The sequence below is a fragment of the Orcinus orca genome, chromosome 6 (assembly GCF_937001465.1).
Source record: "Orcinus orca chromosome 6, mOrcOrc1.1, whole genome shotgun sequence".
NCBI classification, from domain to species: Eukaryota; Metazoa; Chordata; class Mammalia; order Artiodactyla; family Delphinidae; genus Orcinus; species Orcinus orca.
Genome location: NC_064564.1, coordinates 38873126 through 38893107, shown reverse-complemented (window position 1 = coordinate 38893107; position 19982 = coordinate 38873126). Strand labels below are relative to the sequence as shown.

The following is a 19982-nucleotide window of genomic DNA, read 5'->3' as shown; positions in this document are numbered from 1 at the left end:
AGCTGCGTGAGCTGTTTATATATTTTGGAGATTAATCCTTTGTCCGTTGATTCGTTTGCAAATATTTTCTCCAATTCTGACGGTTGTCTTTTTCTCTGGTTTGTTGTTTCCTTTGCTTTGCTAAAGCTTTTAAATTTCATTAGGTCCCATTTATTTTTGTTTTTATTTCCATTACTCTAGGAGGCGGATCAAAATATATCTTGCTGTGATTTATGTCAAAGAGTGTTCTTCCTATGTTTTCCTCTAAGAGTTTTATAGTGTCCAGTCTTACATTTAGGTCTCTAATCCATTTTGAGTTTATTTTTGTGTATGGTGTTAGGGAGTGTTCTAATTTCATTCTTTTACATGTAGCTATCCAGTTTTCCCAGCACCACTTATTGAAGAGACTGTCTTTTCTCCATTGTATATCCTTACCTCCTTTGTCAGAGATCAGTTGACCACAGGTGCATGGGTTTATCTCTAGGCTTTCTATCCTGTTCCTTTGATACATATTTCTGTTTTTGTGCCAGTACCATACTGTCTTGATTACTGTAGCTGTGTAGTATAGTTTGAAGTCAGGGAGTCTGATTCTTCCAGCTCCGTTTTTTCCCCTAAAGACTGCTTTGGCTATTTGGGGTCTTTTGTGTCTCCATACAAATTTTAAGATTTTTTGTTCTAGTTCTGTAAAAAAATGCCATTGGTAATTTGATAGGGATTGTATTGAATTTGTAGATTGTTTTGTGTAGTATAGTCATTTTCACAATATTGATTCTTCTAATCCAAGAACATGGTATATCTCTCCATCTGTTGGTATCATCTTTAATTTCTGTCATCAGTGTCTTATAGTTTTCTGCATACAGGTCTTTTGTCTCCCTAGGTAGGTTTATTCCTAGGTATTTTATTCGTTTTGTTGCAATGGTAAATGGGAGTGTTTCCTTAATTTCTCTTTCAGGTTTTTCATCATTAGTGTATAGGAATGCAAGAGATTTCTGTGCATTAATTTTGTGTCCTGCAACTTTACAAAATTCATTGATTAGCTCATTAGTGATTTTCTGGTGGCATCTTTAGGATTCTCTTACAGTATCATGTCATCTGCAAACAGTGACAGTTTTACTTCTTTTCCAATTTGTATTCCTTTTATTTCTTTTCCTTCTCTGATTGCTGTGGCTAGGACTTCCAAAACTATGTTGAATAACAGTGGAGAGAGTGGACATCCTTGTCTTGTTCCTGATCTTAGAGGGAATGCTTTCAGTTTTTCACCATTGAGAATGATGTTTGCTGTGGGTTTGTCGTGTATGGCCTTTATTTTGTTGAGGTAGTTTCCCTCTATGCCCACTTTCTGGAGAGTTTTTTATCATAAACTGGTGTTGAATTTTGTCAAAAGCTTTTTCTGCATCTACTGAGATGATCATATGGTTTTTATTCTTCAATTTGTTAATATGGTGTATCACATTGATTGATTTGCGTATATTGAAGAATCCTTGCATCCCTGGGATAAATCCCACTTGATCATGGTTTATGATCCTTATAATGTGTTGTTGGATTCTGTTTCCTAGTATTTTGTTGAGGATTTTTGCATCTATATTCATCAGTGATATTGGTTTGTAATTTTCTTTTTTTGTAGTATCTTTGTCTGGTTTTGGTATCAGGGTGATGGTGGCCTCATAGAATGAGTTTGGGAGTGTTCCTTCCTCTGCAATTTTTTGGAAGTTTGAGAAGGACGGGTGTTAGCTCTTCTCTAAATGTTTGACACAATTCACCTGTGAAGCCATCTGGTCCTGGACTTTAGTTTGTTGGAAGATTTTTAATCACGGTTTCAATTTAAGTGCTTGTGATTGCTCTGTTCATATTTTCTATTTCTTCCTGATTCAGTCTCGGAAGGTTATACCTTTCTAAGAGTTTGTCCATTTCTTCCAGATTGTCCATTTTATTGGAATAGAGTTGCTTGTAGTAGTTTCTTATGATGCTTTGTGTTTTGCGTGTCTGTTGGAACTTCTGCTTTTCCAATTCTAACTTTATTGATTTGAGTCCTCTCACTCTTTTTTCTTGGTGAGAGTGGCTGAAGGTTTATCAATTTTGTTTATCTTCTCAAAGAACCAGCTTTTAGTTTTATTGATCTTTGCTATTGTTTTGTTTCTATTTCATTTATTTCTGCTCTGATATTTATGATTTCTTTCCTTCTACTAACTTTGGGTTTGGTTTTTTCTTCTTGCTCTATTTCCTTTAGGGGTGAAGTTACATTTTTTATTTGAGATTTTTCTTGTTTCTTGAGGTAGGCTTGTATTGCTATAAATCCCTCTTAGAACTGCTTTTGCTGCATCACATAGGTTTTGGATTGTCGTGTTTTCATTCTCATTTATCTCTAGGTATTTTTTAATTTCCTATTTGATTCCTTCAGTGATCTCTCGGTTATTTAGTAGTGTATTGTTTAGCCTCCATGTGTTTGTGTTTTTTACCTTTTTTTCCCTGTAATTGATTTCTAATCTCATAGCGTTGTGGTCAGAAAAGATCCTTGATACGATTTCAATTTTCTTAAATTTACTGAGGCTTGATTTGTGACCCAAGATGTGATCTATCCTGGAAAATGTTCTGTGCGCACTTGAGAAGAAAGTGTAATCTGCTGTTTTTGGATGGAATGTCCTATAAATATCAATTAAATCTATCTGGTCTATTGTGTCATTTAAAGCTTGTGTTTCCTTAGTAATTTTCTGTTTGGATGATCTGTCCATTGATGTAAGTGAGGAGTTAAAGTCCCCCACTATTTTTGTGTTACTGTCAATTTCCTCTTTTATAGCTGTTCACAGTCGCCTTATGTATTGAGGTGCTCCTATGTTGGGTGCATATATAGTTATAACTGTTATATCTTCTTCTTGGATTGATCCCTTGATCATTATGTAGCATCCTTCCTTGTCTCTTGTAACATTCTTTATTTTAAAGCCTATTTTATCTGATATGAGTATTGCTACTCCAGCTTTCTTTTGATTTCCATTTGCATAGAATATCTTTTTCCATCCCCTTACTTTCAGTCTGTATGTGTCCCTAGGTCTAAATTGGGTCTCTTATAGACAGCATATATATGGGTCTTGTTTTTGTATCTATTCAGCGAGCCTGTGTCTTTTGGTTGGAGCATTTAATCCATTCATGTTTAAGGTAATTATCGATATGTGTGTTCCTATGACCATTGTCTTAATTGTTACGGGCTGGTTTTTGTAGGTCCTTTTCTTCTCTTGTGTTTCCCACTTAGAGAAGTTCCTTTAGCATTTGTTTTAAAGCTGGTTTGGTGGTGCTGAATTCTCTTAGCTTTTGCTTGTCTGTACAGCTTTTGATTTCTCTGTCAAATCTGAATGAGATCCTTGCCGGGTACAGTAATCTTGGTTGTAGGTTCTTCCCTTTCATCACTTTAAATATATCATGCCACTCCCTTCTGGCTTGTAGAGTTTCTGCTGAGAAATCAGCTGTTAACTTCATGGGAGTTCCTTTGTATGTTATTTGTCATTTTTCCCTTGTTGCTTTCAGTAATTTTTTTTGTCTTTAAGTTTTGTCAATTTGATTACTATGTGTCTCGGCATGTTTCTCCTTGGGTTTATCCTGTATGGGACTCACTGCGCTTCCTAGACTTGGGTAGCTATTTCCTTTCCCATATTAGGGAAGTTTTTGACTATAATCTCTTCAAATATTTTCTTGGGTCCTTTCTCTCTCTCTTCTCCTTCTGGGACCCCTATAATGCAAATGTTGGTGTGTTTAATGTTGTCCCAGAGTTCTCTTAGGTTGTCTTCATTTCTTTCCATTCTTTTTTCTTTATTCTGTTCCGCAGCAGTGAATTCCACCATTCTGTCTTCCAGGTGACTTATCCATTCTTCTGTCTCAGTTATTCTGCTATTGATTCCTTCTAGTATATTTTTCATTTCAGTTATTTTCCATCTCTGTTTGTTCTTTAATTCTTCTGTGTCTTTGTTAAACATTTCTTGAATCTTCTAGATCTTTGCCTCCAGTCTTTTCCCAAGGTCCTGGATCATCTTCACTATCATTATTCTGAATTCTTTTTCTGGAAGGTTGCCTATCTCGACCTCATTTAGTTGTTTTTCTGGGGTTTTATCTTGTTTGTTCATCTGGTACATAGCCCTCTGCCTTTTCATCTCGTCTTTCTGTGAATGTGGTTTTTGTTCCACAGGCTGCAGGATTGTAGTTCTTCTTGCTTCTGCTGTCTGCCCTGTGGTGGATGAGGCTATCTAAGAGGCTTGTGCAAGTTTCTTGATGGGAGGGACTGGTGGTGGGTAGAGCTGGGTGTTTCTCTGGTGGGCAGAGCTCAGTAAAACTTTAATCTGCTTGTCTGCTGATGGGTTGGGCTGGGTTCCCTCCCTGTTGGTTGTTTGGCCTGAGGTGACCCAACATTGGAGCCTACCCAGCTGTTTCATGGGGCTAATGGAGGACTCTGGGAGGGCTCACACCAACGAGTACTTCCCAGAACTTCTGCTGCCAGTGTCCTTATCCTCACGGTGAGGCACAGCCATCCCCCACCTCTGCAGGAGACCCTCCAACACTAGCAGGTAAGTCTGGTTCAGTCTTCTGTGGGGTCACTGCTCATTCCCCTGGGTCCCGATGTGCACGCTACTCTGTGTGTGCCCTCCAAGAGTGGAGTCTCTGTTTCCCCCAGTCCTGTCAAAGTCTTGCAATCAAATCCTGCTAGCTTTCAAAGTCTGATTCTCTAGGAATTCCTCCTCCCGCTTCCAGACCCCCAGGTTGGGAAGCCTGACATGGGGCTCAGAACCTTCACTCCAGTGGGTGGACTTCTGTGGTATGAGCGTTCTCCAGTTTGTGAGTCACCCACCCAGCAGTTACAGGATTTGATTTTATTCTGATTGCACCCCTCCTACCATCTCATTGTGGCTTCTCCTTTGTCTTTGGATGTGGGGTATCTTTTTTGGTGAGTTCCAGTGTCTTCCTGTTGATGATTGTTCAGCAGTTTAGTTGTGATTCCGGTGCTGTCACAAGAGGGAGTGAGAGCACATCCTTCTGCTCTGCCATCTTGAACCAATCTTTCAAAATCAGTTTTCTTTTTTGTGGTATCTTTGTCTGGTTTTGGTATCAGGGTGATGGTGGCCTTGTAGAACAAATTTGGGAGTGTTCCCCCCTCTGCAATTTTTTGAAAGAGTTGAGAAGGATAGGTGTTAGCTCTTCTGTATATGTTTGATAGAATTCACCTGTGAAACCATCTGGTCCTGGACTTTTGTTTGTTGGAAGATTTTTAATTACAGTTTCAATTTCATTACTTGTGATAGGTCTGTTTATATTTTCTAATTCTTCCTGGTTCAGTCTTGGAAAATTGTACCTTTGCCAGAATTTGTCCATTTCTTCTAGGTTGTCCATTTTATTGGCATATAGTTGTCATAGTCTCTTATAATCCTTTGTATTTGTGCAGTGTCAGTTGTGATTTCTCCTTTTTCATTTCTAATTTTATTGATTTGCATCCTCTTTCTTTTTTTCTTGATGAATCTGGCTAAAGGTTTATCAATTTTGTTTATCTTTTCAAAGAACCAACTTTTAGTTTTATTGATTTTTGCTATTGTTTCCTTCATTTCTATTTTATTTCTGCTCTGATCTTTATGATTTCTCTCCTTCTACTGCCTGGGATTTCTTTGTTCTTCTTTCTCTAGTTGCTTTAGGTGTAATGTTAGATTGTTTGAGATTCTTCTTGTTTCTTGAGGTAAGATTGAATTGCTATAAACTTCCCCTTTAGAACTGTTTTTGCTGTGTCCCATAGGTTTTGGGTCGTCGTGTTTTTATTGTCATTTGTCTCTATGTAATTTTTAATTTCCTCTTTGATTTCTTCAGTGATCTCTTGGTTATTTAGTAATGCACTGTTTGGCCTCCATGCATTTGTGTTTTTTACAGTTTTTTTCTCCTGTAATTGATTTCCAATCTCGTAGCATTGTGGTCAGTAAAGATGCTTGATATGATTTCAATGTTCTGAAATTTTCCAAGGCTTGATTTGTCACTCAAGATGTGATCTATCCTGGAGAATGTTCCATGTGCACTTGAGAAGAAAGTATATTCTGCCACTTCTGGGTAGAATGTCCTCTAAATATCAATTAAATCTACCTGGTCTATTGTGTCATTTAAAGATTGTGTTTCCTTATTTATTTTCTGTTTGGATCATCTGTCCATTGGTGTAAGTGGGGTGTTAAAGTCCCCCACTATTATTGTGTTACTGTCAGTTTCCCCTTTTATGGCTATTAGCATTTTCCCTATGTATTGAGGTGCTCTTATGTTGGGTGCATAAATATTTATAATTGTTATGTCTTCTGGATTGATCCCTTTGATCATTATGTAGTGTCCCTCCTTATCTCTTGTAACAGTCTTTATTTTAAAGTCTATTTTATCTGATATAAGTATTGCTACTCCAGCTTTCTTTTGGTTTCTATTTGCATAGAATATCTTTTTCCATCCCCTCACTTTCTGTCTGTATGTATCCCTAAGTCTGAAGTGGGTCTCTTGTAGACAGCATATATATGGGTCTTGTTTTTGTATCCATTCAGCCAGTCTGTGTCTTTTGGTTGGAGCATTTAATCCATTTACATTTAAGGTAATTATTGATATGTATTTTCTTAATTGTTTTGGGTTTGTTTTTGTGGGTCTTTTTCTTCTCTTACATTTCCCGCCTAGAGATGTTCCTTTAGCATTTGTTGTAAAGCTGGTGTGGTGGTGCTGAATTCTCGTAGCTTTTGTTTGTCTGTAAAGCTTTCAATTGCTCCATCAAACCTGAATGAGATCCTTGCTGAGTAATCTTGGTTGTAGGTTTTTCCCTTTCATCACTTTAAATATATCCTGCCACTCCCTTCTGTCCTGCAGATTTTCTGGTGAAAAATCAGCTGATAACCTTATGGGGATTCCCTTGTATGTTATTTTTTTGGTTTTCCCTTGCTTTTAGTATTTTTTTCTTTGAATTTAATTTTTGTTAGTTTGATTAATATGTGTCTTGGTGTGTTTCTCCTAGCGATTATCCTGTATGGGACTCTCTGTGCTTCCTGGACTTGGGTGGCTATTTCCTTTTCCATGTTAGGGAAGCTTTCGACTATAATCTGTTTGACTATTTCCTCAGAACGTTTCTTTTTCTCTTCTTCTTCTGGGACCCCTATAATTCGAATGTTGGTGCACTTAGTGTTGTCCCAGAAGTCTCTGTGACTGTCCTCAATTCTTTTCATTCTCTTTTCTTCATTCTGCTCCTCAGCAGTTATTTCCACCATTCTAAGTTCCATCTCACTTATTCGTTCTTCTGCCTCAGTTATTCTGCTACTGATTCCTTCTGGTGTATTTTTCATTTCAGTTATTGTGTTGTTCATCTCTTTGTTCTTTAGTTCTTCTAGGACTTTGTTAAACATTTCTTGTATTTTCTTGATCCGTGCCTCTATTCTATTTCCAAGATTTTGGATCATCTTTACTATCATTACTCTGAATTCTTTTTCTGGTAGGTTGCCTATTTCCTTTTCATGTATTTGGTCTTGTAGGTTTTTACCTTGCTTCTTCGTGTTTAACATGTTTTTTCATCATCTCACTTTTTTTGATGGGTGGGACTGTTTCCTGTCTTACTGGTTGTTTGGCCTGAAGCTTCCAGCACTGGAGTTTGCAGGCAGTTGGGTAGATCCAGATCTTGGTACCTAGATGAGGACCTGTAGGAGACCTTACTCTGATTAATATTCCCTGGGGTCTGAGGTTCTCTGTTAGTCCAGTGGTTCGGACGCAGTGCTCCCATCGCAGGAGTTCAGGCCAGCCCCCTGACCCATGAACCAAGATCCCGCAAGCCGCACAGTGTGGCAAAAAGAAAAAAAAAAAGCAGAATAACAAAAAATTAGAAAACAGATACATTAGAAAAAATAAAAATATCAATGAAACAATCAGAAAGTAAAACAGAATCACAATAGCCCCCCCACAAAAAAATAAAGGGCCAGAAAAGGCCTTGGTTGTGGGGGGTGAGGAGCTTAGATGGGGGTGGGGCTTAGGGGGCCAGGGTTTAGGTGGGGAGCAGGGTCTAGGCTCCAGAATCACATGGCCACTAAAGGCCCTGGGGGGGATGGGAGCAGGGCTAGGCTCAGCGTGGTGGGATGGGTCCCTGGAGTGCCTTCGGCCTCGGAGTGTGGTGGATGAGGCCTGAGACCTCAGCAGGCTTGCCAGGGACCGAGTGGGCAGGGGAAACACTAGCCTCGTTCCCCCGCTCTGATCCTCTGATTCCCAAGGGTCCCTCCCTGTTGGCCTCTGCTCTTCCTTTACCCTCCCTCCTATGTCCCCAGGACCCACGTGGCCAGAGAGGGCCTCAGAGGGCAGAGTACCAGGCCTGGGGACCACAGCAGGCTCCCTGGGGCCCAACTGGGCAGGGGAAATGCCAGCCACATTCCCTTCCAATCCCCCCAAGGGTCTCTCCCCATCCCTGTTGATCCCCTTGCAGTGAGTGGGCCTCTCCAGGCGTCGGCACCTCTCCCCTGCCCCAGCCGCCCTCAGGGGCACTGCTCCCATCCCACCTCCACTTATCCTACCCCCTTGCTCTCCCCCGTGTCCTACCCAGTCACTCAGGGGTTCCTCCTGTCCCCCTTGGGTGTCAACGTCCCCCACCAGTGTCTGGTAGGTGCCCTAGTTGTGAGGAGACACGGACTCTGCATCCTCTTACTCCGCCATCTTGCCTCCGTCCCCTCTGCTAAAAATGTCTCATTGTTTTCTTAAATGGCTCCTTTTTGTTCATGAACATAGTAAAGGTCTACTGAGTCCTAAATTTAAACAAACCAACCCTCACTCAACCATGTAGTCCCTTCAAAGCACCTTGGGGGCCCTTTTTTATAACTGCCAAAAGTGTTACAGAGTTTAACTTTTTCCTCAGTGCCTTGCTCTGTGCCACTGAAAAGGCTATTTTGAAAGTCATCAATGTGTTCTTTCTCTGTTAAAACCAGTAGTTTTTCCTCAGGCTCATAACTTGAGACCTCTATGCAACATTCATAACCATGCCTCCCACCTTTCTCACCAATCTCTCTTGTTTCCCACCATTTCCAAAGTCTGTCCTCAGCAGTATTTCTCTTCAAAAACTTTTTCCTTTGGGCATGTCAACTATTTATACAACTTAACTGTAGATGGATCCCAGATCCCAAATCCATCCTTCCCTCAAAGGACCAGATCTATATTTCCAAATTCTTGGACTATTTTCAGATGTTCTGTAGGCAAATCCAGTTTAAAAAGTCAGAAGTTAATTCTGTCCATCTCCCCCACATAAATTCCTCCATCATTGTACCTTACTAATGGCACTATCATCCTCACTCTCATTTAGGCTAGAGATCTTGCTTTTCATGTCTAATGCCCTTGTTCTTTTCCTCACTCTACAAAAGTTTGTTAAATTCCACCCTGGGAATTTTTTTATTCTGTATTCTGAATCCCACTGCCACCTCCCTAGTTCAGATCCTTTTTATGTCCTGTTTCTACTATTATAAAAGCTTCCTTGATATTTCCAAATTAATTCTTCTATAATTTTCTATTACATCATTACCATTTCAATCTTCTTAAAGGACAACTTTGACTGCATCACTTCTTTGTTCATAAACTTTTGTTTTCAAAAACTCAAAAATTAAGTATTATATTAGCTTGATATGCTCCTCAACACATGCCTTGTTATCTTTCTATTCCCTGAACATGTAAACGTTGCTTTTCCTTCACCCCTCTTTTTAAATTTTCCTTTCTTGTCAAACAACCTCTGCCCTTTAAAACTTTCGGAGAAAGCTACTTATCAATTAAAACATTAGCTTTTTAATAAGTAACACTGGACTTCCCTAACAAATATACTCTCTTCCTTCCACAAAATTGTTACGGAATCCACTGTATTCTATCTTGAATTTCATTTACTTATGTGCTATGCTTGTTTATTCATATTAGACTGAAAATAATTTGCAGGTAAAAATGGCATCTTACGTAATTTTTACCCAGTACTTCCACTGACTATTCTCATTAGATACCAAATTTCATGCTGTTCAATCATTTATTGAATATTTATTATGAGCCAAGGCCATACAACTAATAAGTAATAGAACTTGAACAAAGCTCTAGTTCAAGAGTGTTGGCTTTACTAACACACTATAGAAAATGTCAAAAATCCCAAAGAAGATGTCTAAAATGTTTAAAAGAGTAAGATGTATTTTCTTCTGTACACCAACAGCAATTTGAATACATCAGTATTATTTATTAGAATATTTTATGAATATTTCTTTACATTTCTATGTTCTTCCAATTGATTGTGGATATTTGCATCTCTAGTACTTAGCACAATGCCTAACACATAGTAAGCTATCAATAATTTCATTGCATATTCAGGAAGCAGAAAAGAATCTGAGTAAAGATATTTATTAAAAGGGGATGCCTGAGAAATCAATCTAACAGAAGAAATCAACTGATTGTCTTTTCTGTCTCTTACTAGATAAAGCTTTCTCTGTTGAAATTGAGACATTGGCCTAGAAGTGACAGATTAAGCCCACAGAACTGGATACATCAATCAATGAAACAAAATCAGCAGGAAAAACAAAGTCATGAGTGCAGTACTCCAGAGAATACCCAACACAAAACAGGATAATCTATGTGCTCAGGTGATTTTAAACCATATATACACTAGTAGAAAATGGCGTATCTGTTGAGTGTCTACCATGTGACAGGCACTGTGTTAGATGTTAGATAATGTACCAAATGGATAGTGTATAGGTAAATAATCAAAAGCAGATGATAATGTGATAGGCGTTGGTAATTCAGTTCATTAACTACCTGGGTAATTCAATTATAATTGAAACTATTCAAGTTCTGTCTGGCTTGTTCCTATAAAACAACATTAGAAATTTGATTTTGTTCATCACTGGATTGAAAAATATGGTACCATGGATTACCAAATATATTTAAGTAATTAAGTAGGTTTTGATGGTACCTATTCTTAATCAAAGGTAAAATTAGGGGAAAACTATCTTTAAAAGCTTTACCACTTTATCAATTAATTAAACAAATAATTATTTAACATCTACTCTGTGATACATAGAGAACTAAATGTTGAGAATAATAATAAGCCACAATTCTTTGCAAGGTTCATGTAACCGCATGGAAGAAGCCAGACATATAAACAATGATGACATTAAGTATTTTTTCTTATTAAAGACTGTCATGAAGTGGAGTCTTTCATATAATGCTGGTTTTGGAGGCCAATACCAGTATTTATGTGTTTGCCTTTGTTATAAAGCAAAAAACTCTGTATTTTAATGAATCATATTTGTATTTCACTGACTACACTAAAAAAAAAAAATCAATCCCATAAACTGCTAATTATATGAATAAAAAAAAAATCTATCTTCATTCCTCCCCCACATCAACACTCTTCCTATTCTCAGTGTGTCACACTTCTGTCCTCAAGCCAGACTGTCCTTTAAATAAATATTTCAGCCCAGAGTTTGCTCCTTCTGCCTAGGATGCTTCTCAAAAATTTACAGAAAAGGTATCCACCTTCCAAAAAACTACTGGGTTGGCCAAAAGGTTTGTTCGGTTTTTTCCGTAAGATGGCTCTAGTAGCACTTAGTTGTCTTTAACTTCATTCAAAACAATTTTGTTAGATTGTATGTGACAGCTGTCATATCAGTGTGCATTTTAAAAAAGACATCAAAATTGGTGAATTTTTGTGTAGCCATTTTAAAATTGAAGACGGAAGAAAAAAGCAACTTTTTCAGCATATTATGCTGTATTATTTCAAGAAAGGTAAAAACGCAACCGAAATGCAAAAAAAGATTTGTGTAGTGTATGGAGAAGGTGTTGTGACTCACTGAACGTGTCAAAAGTGGTTTGCAAAGTTTCGTGCCTGAGATTTCTTGCTCGACAATGCTCCATGGTTGGGTAGACCAGTTGAAGTTGATAGTGCTCAAATCGAGACATTAACTGAGAACAAGCAACTTTATGCCACGCAGGAGATAGCCGACATACTCAAAAATATCCAAATCAAGCACTGAAAATCATTTGCACCAGCTTGATTATGTTAATCACTTAGATGTTTGGGTTCTACCTAAGTTTAGCGAAAAAAACCTTCCTGACCTTATTTCCGCATGCGATTCTCTACTTAAACGTAATGAAAACGTTCTGTTTTTAAAACAAATTGTGATGAGTGATGAAAAGTGGATACTGTACAATAATGTGGCATAGAAGACATCATGGGGCAAGTGAAATGAACCACTACCAACCACACCAAAGGCCTGTCTTCAATCCAAAGAAGGTGATGTGTATACGGTGGGATTGGAAGGGAGTACTCTATTATAAGCTCCTTCCAGAAAACCCAACGATTAATTCCAACAAGTACTGCTCCCAATTAGACCAACTGAAAGCAGCACTCGACAAAAAGCATCCAGAATTAGTCAACAGAAAATGCATAATCTTCCATTAGGATAACGCAAGACTGCATGTTTCTTTGATGACCAGGCAAAAACTGTTACAGCTCAGCTGGGAAGTTCTGATTCATCCGCTGTATTCACCAGACATTGCACCTTTGGATTTCCATTTATTTAGGTCTTTACAAAATTCTTAATGGAAAAAATTTCAATTCCCTGGAAGACTGTAAAAGGCACCTGGAACAGTTCTTTGCTCAAAAAGATAAAAAAGTTTTGGGAAGATGGAATTATGAAGTTGCCTGAAAAATGGCAGAAGGTAGTGGAACAAAAGGGTGAATACGTTGTTCAATAAAGTTCTTGGTGAAAATGAAAAATGTGTCTTTTATTTTTACTTAAAAACCGAAGGCACTTTTTGGCCAACTCAGTATCTCATGCAAGTTTTCTCAATTTCCAAACAATGTGATATCACACTCTAATATGTATGGTAATTTTTTGTTGCTGCTGCCATTACCCACCCCCACCTTCTATTTCCTCTGAGCATAAGCCATTTGAGGATATCTTGTATGTTCTGTAGGGTTTAGCATGCACAAAGTGCTGCGTAAATATTCACTGAGCTTAAATCCAATTAAATGGATTGTGCTATAAGCAAAAACAATACTTTCACACTGTTTCTGAAATTTTAAAAAAATCAAACATTAATGGAAGAGTAAATTAATTTTATTGACTGATGAAAAACTAAAGTGATAAGAAGTACGAATAGTAAACAATAATCATTGAGTTGTGCTGGAATTCTATTTTTCTTCTTTTCACTTTAAGCCAAAAGGACATAAAATTATAAACCATTAGTGAGCTAATCATTTTAAGTTTCTTCAACAAAAACTGCATAGTTCAGCAGTTGCACAGCATTAAATATATACATTTTTGCAAAACCCTGAAAGTTTTAATTTTTGTGTTGACCTCAAAGGCTAATGGAATCACCTACACTGGTCGGATTCAGAGTTTCTTTTCCCTTTTCTGCCACCCTGTAAAGAAAAATAGGGTAAATTATTGAGGAAATAACATTTTGGGGGCATTTTCTTTTCAAGAATAAATGAGATCAAAGGCATATTTGACTATGAAAAGGAAGGAACTTCTTTTCTGAGTTTGTTGCAAATTTGAATGAACGTACCACTAAATTATTTTTACGTATTTTAAATAGCAATAACCTTTGTTATTTTTACAAACGGTTAAAGTAGGTTGTAGAAAACAGTTATCTATTTGAACTGGTCCGGACTTAGTCTGATCACCAGTATCTTATTTTTCAGAGCTCATTTGCACTGTCCCAGATTTTTTTTTTAAATAAAAATTTTGGTCAGGACTTCCCTGGTGGCACAGTGGTTAAGAATCCGCCTGCCAATGCAGGGTTCGATACCTGGTCTGGGAAGATCCCACGTGCCGCAGAGCAACTAAGCCCGTGAGCCACAACTTCTGAGCCCATGCTCTAGAGCCTGCGAGCCACACCACTGAGCCCACACGCCACAACTACTGAAGCCTACGTGCCCTAGAGCCTGTGCGCCGCAACTACTGAGCCCACACACCGCAACTACTGAGCCCACACGCCACAACTACTGAAGCCCACGTGCTCAAGGGCCTGTATGCCACAACTACTGAGACTTCGTGCTGCAACTACTGAAGCCTGCACGACTAGAACCCATGCTCCACAACAAGAGAAGCCACTGCAATGAGAAGTCTGTGCACCACAACAAAGAGTAGCCCCTGCTCGCTGCAACTAGAGAAAGCCCGTGCGCAGCAACGAAGACCCAATGCAGCCAAAAAAATTGATCAAAATAGACAATTTGCTCCATATGATCAGCAAATTTGGTGATTCACTTCATTACCCTTTTGGGTAATTCAATTTCTAATTCAAGTTCTGTATAGTTTTGTTCATATAAGACAGCATTAGAAATCTGATTTTGTTCATCAGTGGGTTTATTTGCTCAGTGACATATATAAATCTGTATTTAATTTCCTCCAAATGAAATGCCATCAGTGGTATTTGACTTGAGCCAAAGAAAGAGAAAGGTGGCTTAAAAGACAGGAAGTATTTTTCATTAATTACTTTTAACAACATTTTCTGCCTTACTCTGATTCAAAAAGCAAATAATCATTTTAAAAATATGGAAAGCACAAAGGTACAAAAAAATTTAATCATCCATAACTATTCTACCCTCCATTTTAACCATAAATAATGGTTTGATGCATTTATAATAATTTTATAATTTTTCTACATTTTTGTAAACTATGGCAATGATACTCAAACTTGGTTAATTACTAGAATCACCTAAGTAGTAATATTTTAAAAATTCTGATCTCTAGACTTTGTCCCAGCCTATTTACTTACGATAATTAGTAGTGGGCTGAACAATCAAAAAGTTCCCAAGAAATTCTGATGATCAGCCAAGTTTGGGAACTACTTGTCTGTGAAAGCACATTTTTTAGAGTGGTGGTTATATCAAGGGCACATGGAACCCAGACCCATTTAATAATGTTGGCAGCTTCTCTTTGTTTCACCCTTTTTCTGCCCATAACCTCCCTCCTGGTGTTCAAAAACATGTCTACAACAAACCTTCTTTTAAAAAAAAAAAAAAAATCAAGTATGAGAATGCTGTTATTCAGTCCTGACCAAATAAAAGTTTTGCAAAGATTCATTCAGAGAAAAAAAAGTACGAAGAGGTTATATGAAACTTGAGATGTATAATGACAGGTGTTAAAAATAAGATTTCCTGATAGCAGGGAAATAAAAAATAAATTTACTAAAAAACTTTCTACAAGGTAGATACCCACTATACAGAGGTACCAATGTTATATAGCTTAAAACTCTTACCTTTCTTCTAAACAAGAGTTTTTTAAAAATAATAATAATTCAAAGATCCTTTTCAAAGCTTCCCAGGCAAAGGGAATCTTCCTTCCTGGATTGATGACATGTCAAAGCTGGAGCTAAACAACTTTTATGTTCTCTAGGCCACCAGTGGTGGCTTTCGAACTTTTTTGACTATGACCCCCACATCAATTAACTCATTTTATATCATGACATAGACACACATACATATGTATATACAAATATATGTGTTTGTGTGTATTCACAAATATACATATACACATATATTGAAACAAAGCCCTGATATTGTTTACTGCTTCACCCTGAAAAAAATGCTGAATGCCATCTTGTAAATGCAGACGAAATGACAGAATTAGAAAAATCACTATTTTGCAACTACCAAAATAATAACTGATAAAAATATCATTAATCTGGATGCTAAAATCATTGGGTAAAAAGAAAAGGATATTCATACAATCTCAAACTATAACTTCACATATTATTTATTAATTACAAAGGGGAAAAGATATCTTTACAATGAAGATATCTAGGAGAGATTGCTGTACCCAAGTGATAAAACTTATTATATAATGGGATAAATGTCATTATGTACCTTCCCTCGATAAGGTTCACTGGCACATATCTCACATCATCTATGTAGTACCAAAGGTCTTTTTGAGTTACTTTAGTTATTGCTGTATATACTAATGTCTAGAATAAACTTAACATTTTCTATGATGTAAATTATATAACCAATAATAACAAAATCATCAATATGTTTGGTGAATAAATTTTGGCCTAAGAATAAAACAGTACCTTTATTCTCACATGTATATACCTATTCCAAATGTATTATCTGTGATGAAAACACTTTCATAATTATAAAAGCATACCTGATATTTGGCTAATTCTGCTTGTAATACTTTCACTTTAGATCTTTCTTGTTCTAACGCAGCATGAAGTGAAGTTACCTATAACCAAATATTCAATAAAAAAAGACTTTTTTGGGTCTTTTTTGGTAAATACTCTTAATTGTTATTCACAATGATGATTTTTGACTATGAGATTAATGAGCATTAGAAGAGAACCTCTCTCCTCACAAACAATTTCAATTAGGCATTTTATTCAGCTGTATATTAAAGATACATAGGGCAAGCTCACTGTTCTAAGACAAGACCAAAGAATAAGGATGGGAAGGGGAGAAAATCAAGTCCATGAACAGGATAAGTTCTGTCTGTCCTTTCTATCTCTATATTCAGCCCACATCAACTAAAATACAACCTTATCTTCCCCTATTCTTTAGGACATACATACCTCCCTCAGTTCAGTAAACAGAATTTTCAATCATTTGCTATTACATAATAATAATGAAGTATGGTTTGCAGTATTGATGGGCTGTGTTTTTGTTTAGTCAAGTTTCATAATTCAGGACTAAAGAACAGCTTACTATAACCAGTCCTATATATAGTTTTTCTTACCTGTATCGTTAGCTCATTCTTGATACTTTGTGATTCATCAACTTGCAGAAGTATTTCTGCTTTATCTTTCACTGACAAAAAAGGAAAAACAGCAGTATAATCTTTTCAATCACTCAGATACTTTAACAATACTTTTACTGAACCAAGACAGCAATACAGTCAGGCAAAGATTAATTGTCCTCATACTTAATGTATTCCTTGACCCTATATATACCTCTTAATTTTCACTGGTAAATTCTGATCATTATTATCACCACAGCAGCTTTTATTGGAAATTCTACATTTCTGTGGTGTTAAAATATTAATTGTACAGACATGACAAAAGATTAATTTTTTCCATTTATACTAAAAAGGACAAGGACAGAGAAAATAAAATATTTCACATAGGGAAAAAAACTTTAAAATGCCTCAACTAATCTTAAAGCAAGATTTTAAAAACAATGTAGAGTGTTTTTGTTTGTTTTGTTTTGTTAAATTGTCAAGGTGTGCATATCATAAGGTCCACAAGAATTATTTTTATATGACTTTTCATACCATTAAAGCACTATCTAATAAGTGTTAGCTCATATGAGCACAGTTAATCATATAACATCTGTGGTCTCAGAACTGTTCATTCATCTAGAGGTTTTTCCCTCTTTGGGGAAGCAAGAGATCTGTTCTTTGGCCTCTGTGTTCCCTAAGCTTTAAAAATTTCCACATGGCTGACAATTTACTTAACCTATGGTAAAGGATAATACATGAAAAACTAATTCTTCAACTTTGAAAAGTTAGGAGAGACTGAAGAGGTAAAACTAATAAAATGAGTAAAGGAGGAAATGTCCAAATATATAAGAGTACTGATATCACCAGAGCTCCACCAATATAACTCTGTCATTCAAACTTATTTTTCACAGTTTAATATGATATGCACTAAGGTGAGATGCTGTGTCAAGAAACAAATCACAGTCCCTTAAGAATCAACTTGGGAACTTTTACAAATTATACTTTCTACTCCTCCATCCTCAGAATTAAACACACTCACTGAGAAGTAGTGATTTTTAACAATTATGTAATATTTTAACTACAGTCAATTTTCCTATAATGCTGTTTTGTGTTTCAAAGAGATTGATACATCAGGGAACAACATGAACATAACATGAATTGTGTACTTAATGCTTAAGCACAATTTCATGAACAAAGAAAACTGCACCCACTCACACACCTCAAATATCTACCAGCTATTTCAGCGCACTGTGTCAAGAACCACACCAAGTTTCCATCCTTCCATCACTTAACAGTTAACACACACAAGCTGCAACCCTTCTGAAACCTACTTCTACAGCAAACTTTAGGTTGTCTTCAAAGTGAAGTGCCATATTTATTATAGTATTTATGTATTCAACCATTTTAACATGTATAAAACTGTTACTGTTATAGGTTCCCTTTTTTTTTTAAATGTGTCACTGATGAAATTTTTGAGTATTGTATGCTCCTAACTCCATTTTCCCCATAAACTTTGTGGTTTTAACTGTATGATTTTATAGAGATTAGTGATTTTTAGGAACACATGTTGTACTGTAACATAACTGACTGCATTTATATTATAAATGCTAGAGTTTGTAAACTCTAACGTACTGTATTTTTCATGTCATGGTCCTGTATAAAATTGTTCTACTTGGACTACTTATAGCACTGAGTATGGACACTGATATTATTTACTGGTAGCCATTTTTAATCTATTTTTAAAACTTTATTTATTTTATTTATTTATTTTTGGCTGTGTTGGGTCTTCGTTGCTGTGCGCAGGCTTTCTCTAGTTGCTGCAAGCGGGGGCTACTCTTCGTTGCCATGCGCAGGCTTCTCACTGCAGTGGCTTCTCCACTGCAGAGCATGGGCTCTAGGCACACAGGCTTCGGTAGTTGTGGCACCCGGGCTCAGCAGTTGTGGCTCGTGGGCTCTAGACCACAGGCTCAGTAATTGTGGCGCATGGGCTTGGTTGCTCTGCGGCATGTGGGATTTTCCTGGACCAGGGATCGAAACTGTGTCCCCTGCATTGGCAGGAGGATTCTTAACCACTGTGCCACCAGGTAAGCCCCTTTAATCTTTTTGAGAGTAAGTTTTTATCAGTTAATTTTCTCATTTTTCACAAACGTTTCCTTAAGGAATATTACTTTATTTTTAGGTATTTAAAAATCATACATCCAGTGTTCAATGATACCCTTACTTTCTTCAATTAGAAATACATCTTGTAAACAATTATTTTCATAATTTTATTCATTAAATGATCCACATGGAGCTCAGTGACAAGCATATCTAAATTAATCTCAGGACACTGATATCTAATTGTTCAAATAATGCCTTTTCCCATTATTATTTAACTTCTATTTTATCATAGTTAAGCTTGTAACAGTTAAGTTATATTATAAAAGTCATAAAGTTATAAAAAGTATTTGACTCTACTTCAAGACTATATATTCTGTTCAGCTGGACATGATTTCTGGTTTTTGATAACTGTTATTTAATAGTTTAAATATTTGGTTGGACAATTCCACTCCCAGTATCTTCATATTTGAAACAATTTAGGGTATCTTGTTTACTTATCCTTTAAGGTGAGCTTCATAATTTCTCAAGTGCTATACAGTACTCACAGGAGCTATATGTGGGATTTCATTAACATTTGTTAACAAGGGAAATTGTTTATTACACTTAATTTTGTCTATTCAGAAGACTTTCTCATTTATTCATGTCTTTCTTTATGTCTCTTTTATGGTTCATTTTCTTTTGCAAATTTAATACACGCTTCCCTTTCTGTTATTAATGGAAAATTTTCAGAGAGCTTTCAAGGTTAGCATCACTAGGTATTCATATTCAGGAATGCAATTGATTTGGGGGGTTTCATATAACATCAACTTTACTAATGTTATTATCTCTAATCTTTTTTGATTGATTTCCTTGGCTTCCTGCTGGTAATCTACTGCCAAAAGTTTAGAGTGGCAGCAAAAGTATGAAGAGTCGGGGCTGGTGGCGGGGGGCGGGGGGGGGGGTGGGGGGGTGGGAGGGGTACAAGGAAAACCTAAAATCATGACAGGCCTTCTCCTCTAATAATTAATAAACAGAATCTTAAGCAAATGTTTTCTTGTTTTGCCTCTAAATGTACTCCAATAATTCATAAGAATTGAAATTTCAAGAGTTTCTTAGCTGAATAGTTGTAAACTTGTGTAATACTAAGGTGCTGCAAAGGAGACTTGTAATAATAAAATTATCAACAATATCCAGTTTGTATCCTTTGGGAAACCTTTTTATTTTGTTGAATTA

General features: G+C 36.7%; 1 protein-coding gene and 1 long non-coding RNA gene across 6 annotated transcripts in view; one reads left to right on the top strand and one right to left on the bottom strand.

Moving 5' to 3' along the window:
• The window catches only part of LOC117198590 (uncharacterized), a 66328-nt gene that overhangs the window by 34301 nt on the left and 12045 nt on the right, over positions 1 to 19982 (top strand). Inside the window, exon 2 of the long non-coding RNA XR_007477778.1 lies at positions 10424 to 10589. This is a non-coding gene — a long non-coding RNA (uncharacterized LOC117198590). The remainder of the gene's footprint in view (positions 1 to 10423; positions 10590 to 19982) is intronic.
• GKAP1 (G kinase anchoring protein 1) overlaps positions 13053 to 19982 on the bottom strand; it is an 81383-nt gene continuing 74453 nt past the window's right edge. For 4 of the 5 annotated variants that reach the window (XM_004285371.3, XM_049710793.1, XM_049710791.1 and 1 more), the window contains 3 exons: positions 16689 to 16759; positions 16104 to 16181; positions 13053 to 13375 (listed from right to left, as the gene is read on the bottom strand). In XM_004285371.3, coding sequence (XP_004285419.1) covers positions 13328 to 13375; positions 16104 to 16181; positions 16689 to 16759 — 197 coding nt within the window. In that variant the 3' untranslated portion in view covers positions 13053 to 13327. The remainder of the gene's footprint in view (positions 13376 to 16103; positions 16182 to 16688; positions 16760 to 19982) is intronic. The other variant, XM_049710794.1, reaches the window with a different exon arrangement.